An 11,163-nucleotide genomic window follows, 5' to 3' on the forward strand; every position below is an offset into this window, starting at 1 on the left:
AACTTAGATCCTGGGCTCATGTGGTCCTACAGCCATCTGGCTGGGAGAAGTGCAGATTGTCCTTGGAAGGAGCAAGAAGGCCATCCCAGCTAAGAGAGAATATCTGCTGTCATAAGGCCCATTACTGAAGTTAAAAGTAATGAATTTTACATGGAAGCCATCTACAGAGCTACCAGAGCAATCCAAATTAATCCTTCCTTCAAAGGATGGGAAGAGAGGGGAAGATGAGTTCTTTGAACTCATATGGTGCTTTTGAGCCTGATGAAAGATGGTAATACGAGACAGCATCAGTTCACACACATGGGGCTACAGTGGCAGCAACATGCAGTGGTCTGTAAGGAGTTTGTTCTGTACACCTTTGGGCACATTTGCTTTGAAGCAGAGAGTACAAGTTGTGTCCTGTGGTCAGATAATGTCCTTGATTCTTGGGGGACTTTGTGATTCTGAAGGGTGTGGGGTGATGGAAATGTCGGCTCTGTTCTTTCCAGTGGCATCAGTATTTTTTGATAGAGCAGCCAAGCTTGTATTCTTACTTTAGTCCTTCCTTCCTTCCATCATTCTCTCCCAATCCCTACTTCCCCTCAAGGATACCTTACGTGACTGCAGCCACGATGACCGGAGCTGCCTCAGCAACCTGCAGTTCATCTCCCCACTGTACTTTGTCAGCTTTGTGCTCACAGCCCAGTTTGTCCTCATCAATGTGGTGGTAGCTGTGCTCATGAAACATCTGGATGACAGCAACAAGGAAGCCCAGGAGGATGCGGAGATGGATGCTGAGATTGAGCTGGAATTTTCGCATGGGCTGTGCTCCCGCAAGTCAGGCTCTCTGAATTCAGGGCAGGGAAAAGGAGCAGGAACAGGAACAGGAGGCAGTGGTGGGAGAACAGATCCTGAAGGACGGCTGTGCATGAGATGCTACTCTCCGGCACAGGTGGGTACACATTTGAGCTTACCAACCAGACTGCAGCAAGTGGCTTTGGGGAGAAGCCAGGCAGCCTAGACAACTGAAGGCATAGCAGCAGCAGGCAGACTCTTCCACCTCAGGGTGAGGGGTTTGCTTCCAGCAGTAGACAGCTGAGTTGGTAGCATTGTGCAGGGAAAAGGAGGTAACAGCAATGGGTCCTGTAGCGCTGCCTGGAAGTTTTGGCATCGTGGTGTAGGATCCTGAAGGCCAGCAGAAGAGAGATGGAGCAGATCAGCTGAAGATGTGTTAGGAGGAATTTGAGAGGGAAACTCAGGAAAAGAGAGCAGGAGAAATGGCAGATCAAGAGTGAGGCATGCCAGCAGAGCTGGAAGGGAGGCATAAGCAGTGCCATGGTGCACTGAAGTGATTGAAGACAGTCCATCCTTCTTTTCTTTCTTTTTTTTTTTTTTGCATTGGACTTCTGCACCTTTACACCCTAAGGAGCAAATGCTCCCCCAGTGATCCTGTGCAGGTACCTGCAGAACGAGGTACTGCTCCAGATGAGTCAGGGTGGAGAACCCAGCCCCAAATTCACAAGAAACTTTGAAGCAAAAAACTCGGCATTCTTAAAATGATTTCTCCCATCCTCCCCCCTTTCTTGTCCCCTAGGAGAACTTATGGCTGGACAGTGTCTCTTTAATTATTAAGGACTCCTTCGACGGGGAGTTAATGATCATCGATAACCTATCGGGCTCCGTCTTCCATCATTACTCCTCGCCGGCCATGTGCGAGAAGTGTAACCATGACAAGCAAGAGGTAACCTGCGTACGAGGATGCGTGAGGGGACTGTCCCCCCAAGACCTGCACACCCACACACACATGCCCGCAGGTCATCCAGCGTGTGCTCTTAGCTGTAGATTGTGTAGACAGAGAACTTGGACTGTGTTTTCCACCCGTCACGTGTTGCTGATACTGCCTCTGGTACGAGCCTGCCCTCCTTAGTCATGAGGGGATGCCTGAGGTGGCAGAAAGCTGAGATGTGCCAGGATGGAGGTCAGGAGGGATGGAACGAGATGTAGAGGAATGACTGTGAAGGCAGTGTTGTGTTCAGTTCTGCAAGAAGAGCAGAGGTTCAAGCTCATGTACAAAGGACTGGCAGGTTTGCACCCCAATAACAGCACTTGGGGACAATTCAATTTAAGCACATGTTTTGACTTCATTTGAAGCACGTGCTTGCTTATTCCCTGTTGAGATCGGTGAGTTAAGCACATGTTTACATGCCTTGTTGAATTGAGTCACTGTCTGTGAGCAAGGATTGGTCTGTGATGAAAACTGGTTAATTAGTTTGAGCAAAAACTAAATAAAGATGGGCCCACTGAGAAAGTTTTAGAGTCTACTTTCAAAGGTAGAGCCTGTTAGCTGACAAATGGGTTGTTGCTAAGAGCAGGACATCCAGTGGCTTAGACTTGTGCTCCTAAAGTTCATACATGCTTTGGAAAACCACTTTGTAAGCAATTAGTCTTTTAGTGTTGTAAAACTTCAGGAGCAAAGTAGCCTGGGAGAAGTTAGGTGAGAAGCAGAATTATTTTTCTTTCTGAAATCATTTTTTTATATTTAAGTACTGTGATCATGGTTAGATTTGTCAGTATCTTGTCTCATCTGTCATCAGTGGCAATCTTCACCATCTCCTTCACCGTAGCTTGATATGTTGTTATTGCCTTTAAAGAAACCAGGAAAGTTGGGAATAGAGCTCTCATTGGCAGATTACTCTATCCAAATTTGAAGACAACAATATTTCATTTAGCTTTGGACCCCTAGTTCTGATGCTTTAATTTTTTTCTGCCTTTCATCTCTCTACTTGTCCCAATGGCTTCCCTTTGAAAATACCAGAATGAGAAAATTGCTGCAGTTTCTCAGTGCTGCAACACTTCACCCATGGATACTGCATTAATACAGCCAAATAACTAGTTTTCAAGTCACTGTACTTTCCAGTGCCTTACATAAGTCCTTATATTCAGCAGTCAGTGCTCAGCCTTCTCAGAAAAATCAGGTCTTCTAAAGCGTTCCGGAAGGATTACCCCCAAATCAAGTAATTTGCAACTAGTTCGGTGCATTTGAAAACCTTCCGGATAGTGTTCAGTACCCTGCCTGGGAATAAAGACAACAGCAACAGATTTTCTCACCTGCCCAGCAAGGAAACTAGACAGCAAAATCTTCAAGTGCAACCCACAGCCACAGCAAAGAGTTTAATGGAATGATCACCACCAAATAATTATTCTTAGACCATATTTTCTAATGGCCATTATAGAGCCATAAACTATTTTTCTAAATTGATATTTCAGTACCTCTAAAATGTGGAATTGGAAAGAAATTATCTATATCCACAGGAATATCTTTAATAATGAAATGTAGATCTTTTATTTCTCAACATATGAATCAAAATTAAAGCTCAGGATTTTAAGTCACGGTTGATCATGACCTTCTCTTCATATTTCATCGCAGGAAAAACAATGAGAAAATTCCAACAGCAAATTACTGCACACTGCCACAGCTAAGTTTGAATCCAGCACTAACACCATCAATGCACATAACAATATACATAGTCATTAATTAATTAGAGTGTACTAAGGTGTACCAACATAACCAGAGTTGTACGTTAGTACTAGCTCTATATTGTACACAAAGATTCCTACTGTCTCAGAAACAACAGCAGTTTATACAGGCAGAGCAGTTTTTATCTAGTCCTTTCCAGCACATGTACCTTTGAACAAAACAATCTGCTTGCTGCACACCAAATCACCCTTAACTCTGCCCTTGTGAAAACAATCACATATCAGACAAAAATGTTTGGTCCCATTTCAGTTGTGGTTTAATCCAGGAAGATACTGAGCAAAGCAGATAAACACAACACTTAACATTGGCTCAAAGTTATTATTATGTGCTAAGCTTTCTACTGTGTTGAGTAGAAGTGTCAGCATCATTACAAGTCAAACTCTTGGCATCTGATTTTCAAACTAATTCTTTGGACGATTAAGGATTTTCCTAATCATGGCTCTGTTTTATAGATAGCTTATATCTGCAACTAGTAATTTTCTGATGTGCGTGGTTCAGTGCCTGTGGTTGACACCTCAAGCATTTTTTATAGATTGTACTCATCCCCACATTTATTTTACTTTTTTGTCCCTTCGTCTTTAGTCAGAATATTTTTAAATATTCTCCAGTAATGGAAACTATAAGAACAAAACAGGAAAACATTACTTTTTTTTTTTTTTTTTTTTTTTTTTTTTCTCTCATATGATTAACCTATTCTCATTTCATCTCTATCCTTTCATTTTTGGGCTGGTTGACTGTTAGACATCTGTATGTTGTTGGCTGATAGCTTAGCTAGCCAGTGGCAGGGGTTTGTCAGTGAGCAGCCATGAACAGTGTTTTGCATGTGCAGTTTATCTACTTGTAACTTTGTTGATTATGCTTTTTTTGAGGATCCCAAGGTGATGAGAGTTTGTGAGCAAGTGGTTCAGTGAAGAACAGACGATTCTGGCTTTTGTTGAAACTCTTTTTTTTTATGGTCGGAGAAGGTAGTCGCAGATGTTATCAGATTTCACACTCACATCTCTACGAGCACAGCTGTAAGGCTGTTCTGGTGTAACAAGCACTTAGGCGAGTAATGGATGAGTACGCACATTAAGTGGGACTAGATGAGGGCGGTGTTTCTATACACAAGCAGTTGCTGACTGGTGGCTGTGTAGTATGCTTGACACAATGTCCTTGTGGGTTCTCTGGTGTGTCTGCACTCCAAGCAGCAGTTGTTGGTTTTGAGCTCTTTTCATGGTTGAGTGGCACCAAGTTTGTATGTCAGAATAACGACCCAAATGTGGATGTTGTTCGTGCCCTTTATGGAAATCCAGCTCAGGTTTTCCCTTCTGTATATTCAAAGTGCCTTATCCAAGGATGGAGACTTCCAGTCTCTGGCATTGGCCCAGGCCACTAAACTCCCAGCTCGAAGGAGTCATCTCTCCAAATGTTCCACCTGCTCTTAGAGCACAAAAGCTGTGTCTACTTCTTGCAAACACAAACATAGGGGAGGACAAGATAACTGCCCAGGAAGCAAGCTCTCCTGACTGAGACAACCCCGAATATAACTATTGAGTCAGGTGCTGCTGGTGGGAACTGATGGGACTCTAGAGACCAACAACAGAAAGTTGAGCACAGGAGGGATAGAGCAGCTGCTTAGGCTACTAGAAAAAGGAGGTACTTTTCAGGCATTATAGGATGAACTGAGGTCAGGCAGAGGGGAATTAAAAGCTTGGAGGAAAGAGGATTGGGGGGGGGAGGGAATGTATGGCATGAAACAGGCCGAAGGGTGAAGCAAGCTCAGGCATGGGACTGGAGCAGAGCTGAGCCTCAAGGACAAGAAAGATGCAGTAGTCAGAGTTGGTTTCAGAAATCAAGAGATCTGAGTATGCGAGGGCTGGAGGGGTGAGTTTAGGGATGGCGAACAGGAAGGAGGGTGGTGGGGTGGTGTTAGCTGAGGTCTTGGGTAGGCTAGAGGTGAGGGGAGATAGAATATGCAGGAAAGATGGAGGGAGGTGGGGTTTCAGTGATGAAGGTAAGAGTATATGAAAAGCATGATACTGGCATGGACTGCAAGAGGCATGACTATCCCTGGAATGAAAACACCTTCATGTTTAAGCAGGGCTGTCCTTGGCGCCTTCAGAGGGATGGGTTCAATCCCCATCCCTTAGCAGAGCAGACTGCCTTATCATCAGCCTGAGGGAGCCCTTTTTCTGCCTGGCTTTACTTGCAGGGCCTTGTGCCAGCCATATCGCTGGGATGGATTCAGGACTCCTTTCTGCAATGCTGGCACTAGGGGAGCATGGACTGGCGGTGGGCTGCTTGCAGATCTTACGTTCAAGCTTCCTTAAAAATTGGATTCTCCTGTCCAGCCCAGGTCTGGGTTAGGCAGTACCTGATGTATCCAAGGAATATAATGTAAAATTCATCTCGGGTCTACAGGCTCTTACTTATCCATCATAAATGGCGTGAGTGCTTGAAATATGGGCTCCAGACATTCAATGACAGCTCCTTTCCCTTCCTGCAGGTCCAGCTGGCCGAAATGGAAGCATTATCTCTCAACTCAGACAAGTCCTCTTCCATCCTTCTAGGAGACGAGTCAGATAATCGCAGCACGTCTCAGCTGAGTCCCAAGGAGACCAAGGTTAGCCCCAGGTGGTCATGGGCATGTTGCACTCTGTATTTCTGTGCCTGCTTTTCTGAAGTGTTCAGTATTCATCCGAGTGTCCCTCCTGAGGAATATAAATGCTGGTCACTTTTCAAGAGATTTTCCATAGAAGAGAAAAAAAAAGGATGTACATTTTTGAAAGTTTCCTTCACTGCTGTCAGTAACTGCCTTGGAAAGAGCCTAAATTTAGGGGATTTGGGAGGGAAACCTGAGGATCTCTCAGATAACTTGAAGATACCTTCAGAGTCAGCCCTTCCTGAGGCTTTGATAAATCCACTCTGTTGTCTGCTGTTAAATTTCACCAGGCTTTGTCTTCACTTATTTTTTTCCAACAGGATGGCAAGGACAGCCCTGACTCCACTGGGGTAGGAGATTTAGGGGAGTGCCTCCTCCCAATATCCAGCGCGGATGGCTCTACAAACCCAGACAGTTACTTGTGTGAAATGGAGAAAACTCCTTTCAACACAGTCCAGTCTTGGCTAAAGCATGAAGGTACCAAAGGTGAGGACAGCTCTCATCATTCTCCAGGTTTGCTGAGAGTGTGGGTTGGTGCAGCTCATCTGCCTTTCTCCTGCCTCCCCCCTGCCAGGAATGGAGGTAATCTGATGTGGGGTTACACTAACCGAGAACTAGCTTTCAGTTTACCAGTCCTCAGGAATGGGGTAAGGAGCATTGCCTTCTTCAACTGGTATATCTTATACCCTCCCTCAGACCTGCCTGTGTGTCCCCTGAGACCAGGCTCCTCAGATACAGCCATAGGGAACACACAGCAGGTCTGCCCTTTGTGGAAGTGCTCCCATTCCACTACTGAGTGTTCTTTGACCTCCTGTGGTCCCCAGGTTTCCTAAATCACCAGTTTATTTATCTCCCTTCATCCCTTGGTTTGCAGGACCTGGGATGAAAGTCCTCTGGCAGTGATACATGGTTGAATGAAGCCCTTATGGCTCAGCCTTTCCCTCCAAGAGCAGCAACAGGAGAGGCAAGCTGGGCTGTTGCTTTACAGCTCTGAGTTGTGTTAGATCTTCAGGGTCTGGGGCAGGTTTTGGTTGTTGTGCAGAAAGAGGAACTCATGGTGTGAACACTAGACTGAGGCTTCTTGGCCAGGAGTGCGTGTAACCAGATACCCTTCATGCACTGGACTTGCAGGACCCTCAGTGTAACAGCAGAAAAGACACCAAATGAAATTGGAGGACTCTTAAACTTTTTTTTTTTTTTTCTGTTTGTTTTCTCTTCCCCGTTTATCTTGGTGCTTTGTCAGTCCCTCCCAGCCCCTTTTCTCCAGGTACATCTTGCCCTCTGTTACCTGTACCAGCAGAATTTTTCCACCCAGCCATCTCTGCCACCCAGACAGGGCCTGAGAAGGTCTCGTGTCCACGCAACCTTCCTAAGATCTCTCTGCAAGGCTCATGGGCATCACTGAGATCTCCGAGTGTGAACTGTTCACTTCTTCACCAGGTGAGAAATCCCGTTTCCTTTCTGAAGGAGAGAGACCAGCTGTGGTCAGAGGCTGGGTGACCTGGATCTGGCCTGCTGGAGGAGCACGGGGGACTGCAGGGTGCAGGAGTGTTGGGGAGGAGAGTTGTTTTTACACCAAAGGAGTATTGCATAGCTCTAGCCCCTGAAATTATATGCTCTTCTGCTTTGGATCAACAAGTAGTGTGACAGCTGCAGCTAGCCCCACATGAGAACGAAATCACATCCCATTTTAGCTTACCCCTGAGCCACTGGACCAAGTGCAGTGCAGACACCTGCATGCACAGCAGCCACAGAGTGAGCCAGGGAGATGGCAGCTGCATACCCACCGTGGCCCCTCCAGGCGCCGTGACTCTGGATCACACACCTGCTTTCTCCCCACCTACATCCTCCACAGTCTGTCATGCCACATCCACACTCCATGTCCCAGAGCTCACAGTTTTCCCCTGCCCACTTAGATCTTGCATTCCAGAGAGGTGCTGTCTTTTTCTGAAAAGGCAGCTATTTCTCACTGAAGAGAAGAATAAAAGCAGTGAGGAAAGATCAAGTGTCTCTGAAGAGCAGAGGAGACAGAGAGATGAAAGCACAACAGAGATCCCTGTTATTGTTCTTGGAAGATACTCCATGAACAATTCCTGTTTGAAGTGTACAGGGACACTATTCCAGACAAACTGAAAAAAAATAAATTATATGTAATCCAGTTTTACGTGATAGACACAGTTGGCACAATACAAATGTGTATAAATTCACTAGGGATAAATTTAGCCTTGAACTGAGGCCACTGAATTGTTGCAGCATTGGAACTTCTTGCAGAAGTTTAGACGTGAAGAGAGAGCACTGGAGCTGGCATAGTGCTGGGGCAAAAGTACTGAGCCATTGTAAAGGAGAAATTGGTAAACTTCTCATTATGTGAGGTAAACTGTATTGAATAGCTATGGTTTTGGAGATTGGACAACACCAAGCTGAGTAGTGCAGTTGACACTGGAGGGAAGGGATGCCATCCAGAGGGACCTCGATAGGCTTGAGAGGTGGGCCGGTGTGAACCTCGTGAAGTTCAACGGGGCCAAGCGCAAGGTTCTGCAGCTGGGCTGGAGAAAGCCCAAACACGAACACAGGTTGGGCAATAAGTGGATTGAGAGCAGCCCTGCAGAGAAGGACTTGGGAGTATTGGTGGATGAAAGGATTGGTGGTGATAGGACGAGGAGAAATGGCTTTAAACTAAACGAGGGTAGATTTAGACTTGTAGCATGTTTCAAGTGGATAGTAGCTGCCATCCTCAACAGCAGGGAGAGAGAGAGGAATTAATTTATTTCTTCACACCCTAAATCATTTTAAAAAAGTAAATAAAAGAAGTGTCTTCTCCCTCTTCTTGCCTGAGCTCTGTGTGTTTTCATCCCGCTGCTCCCTAGGCCCCCGAGAGCGACACCTCCCTGGACAGCCGGAGCAGCAGCTCGGCGGGCAGCCTGCAGACCACGCTGGAGGACAGCCTCAACCTCAGCGACTCTCCCCAGTGCACCCTGGACCTCCCGGTGGCCCTGTGCCCCGTACCAGCCGCCGGCGACCAAAGACCCCTGGCGGCCCCCCTCTCCCCGGCCTCCCGTCGCCGCAGCTTGCGGGGCCGGGGGCTCTTCAGCCTGCGGAGCATCCGCCGGCACCAGCGGAGCCACAGCAGCGGCGGGAGCACCAGCCCCGGCTGCACCCACCACGACTCCATGGACCCCTCAGACGAGGAGGGGGCAGGCAGCAGCCTGCGGGGGGGCGGCAACAACAGCGAGCCCTCGGAGACCCTCAGCAGCCTCTCGCTGACCTCCCTCTTCTCGCCCCCGCCGCCGGGGCTGACGCTGGGGAAGAAGTGCAGCAGCACCAGCAGCCTCCACGCCAGCCCCTCGCCCCGCCGCCCCGCCGCACACCACGCCAAGCCCTTCTACACCGTCGACCCCCGGGGCTTCCTCTCCATGCCCTCGTGGGTGACGGACTTCTGCAAGGACACCCCCTCGCCTGGGCAAGGAGAGGAGCCGGAGGGCCCTGGCAGACTGGGGACAGGGGAGCGCGGCTCCCCACTGCCGTCCGAGCTGGAGCTGGGTGACGGGGTCAGCAAGAGGAACAGATGAGGGTCCCTGGGGTGCGAGGGGGGGAGCGTTCGGCCGCCAGCATGGGGAGCGCGTTTCGCCAGCTGCTCCCCAGCAGCGATTCCAAAGGATTTGCGGGAGAAAGAACCAGGCAAACAAAAAATTATAAATATATATATATACATAAATATATATATATATATATATAGAATAAATACTCTGGTACTGTACCTCAGAGGCGTGGGAGAGTGCAAGCAATACGGGAACAGTCCTGCCCGAGGGCAAGACCTGGACCATCACTGCAGAGACTACAGTGACTAGAAAAGGCCATGGGGCTGGGAGGGACGGGACCCTCCGGCCAGGTGACTGCTGCCTGGCAGCCATTCAGTTATATACATATACATATATAGAGAGAGATTGATTTATTTATTTTTTTTACCGAGAGATTACGAATTTCAGAAAGTGCTAAGGAGGAAGGAGCAAATGGGGGCTGAAGGAGGTGCTATGCAGAATTAAGGAGGGTGGGCAAGCAGGGTGGGGTGAAGGGAAGCGGGGTGAGCAGCAAGGGAAGAGCGTCCGGGGCTTGCCTCGCCTGTTTCTGGGAACTTCCTTATTGTTCATGCTTCCATTTCAAACATTAAAAATTGTGGGCCAGGTCTTCAGGTCTAGCGTAAAATGGCCAAACAGCGATTGTGCGCTTCTGTTGGTGTAGTGCAGCGGAGCTCTGGCTTGAAGGGGATTCACTGCTGAAAAACAGGGGAAAATCTGGCCCTGGTGGCGGGGAAAATCAAACAGCCGTGGAGCACGGGACATGTTTTGAGGTGAAAAGCCTGGCTTTGAAGGGATTGTGCAAGCACAGAGGGTGTGCTCATGGGTGGAGGGGATGGGGGGCTCCATGGTGTATTTTTGTAGCTGTTTTGTTGGGTTTGTCCTTTGCATTTTGTTCCAAAGAAAGAAAACTGCTAAGGGGAAAAATGTGCAAGGTACACAAGGAAATTTGGAGTGGGACAGGCAGGGGAGGAGAGGGAGGGAGAGGTTAAAAAAAAAAAAATAGGGAGAGGGGAAACTGCACTTTTCCCCTTTCATTTGCAGTAGTTGTGATATTTTCTTTTAGAAGCCCAAAGGTGCAAAAACCATCTCTAGAGAAACCTATCTGTTATTTTTGTATCTATAGCTATATATATATATATTAAAAGATGACAAAAAATAGAATTTTAAAAAGGACAAATAAAAGCAAAGGGGGCTTCAACACAAACTGTAGTGGGCCCCCTGACTGGATACTAACCCTGCCCTACATCCCAGCAGGAAGACTCTACAAGAGCATCCTTGGCTTGGTGACAGCTCTGCCTCTTCTCCAGTGTCACCTCCATCCTCTGGTGTTTTTCCAACCTCCATCAGTGTAGCTGGGATCAGGGGCCTGCTCAGTGTGCAACCGTGGATGTGGGGAACAGGAACATCAGTGTGCATGTCTGTGT

General features: G+C 47.6%; 1 protein-coding gene across 1 annotated transcript in view; it reads left to right on the top strand.

Moving 5' to 3' along the window:
* CACNA1I (calcium voltage-gated channel subunit alpha1 I) overlaps positions 1–9,730 on the top strand; it is a gene marked incomplete at both ends in the record, with an annotated part of 145,697 nt that extends 135,967 nt beyond the window's left edge. The window contains 6 exons of the mRNA XM_084306524.1: positions 587–931; positions 1,574–1,720; positions 6,006–6,122; positions 6,482–6,647; positions 7,405–7,601; positions 9,029–9,730. Of these exons, the coding sequence (XP_084162650.1) occupies positions 587–931; positions 1,574–1,720; positions 6,006–6,122; positions 6,482–6,647; positions 7,405–7,601; positions 9,029–9,730 (1,674 nt within the window). The remainder of the gene's footprint in view (positions 1–586; positions 932–1,573; positions 1,721–6,005; positions 6,123–6,481; positions 6,648–7,404; positions 7,602–9,028) is intronic.
* Between the last annotated feature and the right edge of the window lie 1,433 nt (positions 9,731–11,163).

The sequence above is a fragment of the Netta rufina genome (assembly GCF_964035555.1).
Source record: "Netta rufina genome assembly, chromosome: 1".
NCBI lineage: Eukaryota > Metazoa > Chordata > Aves > Anseriformes > Anatidae > Netta > Netta rufina.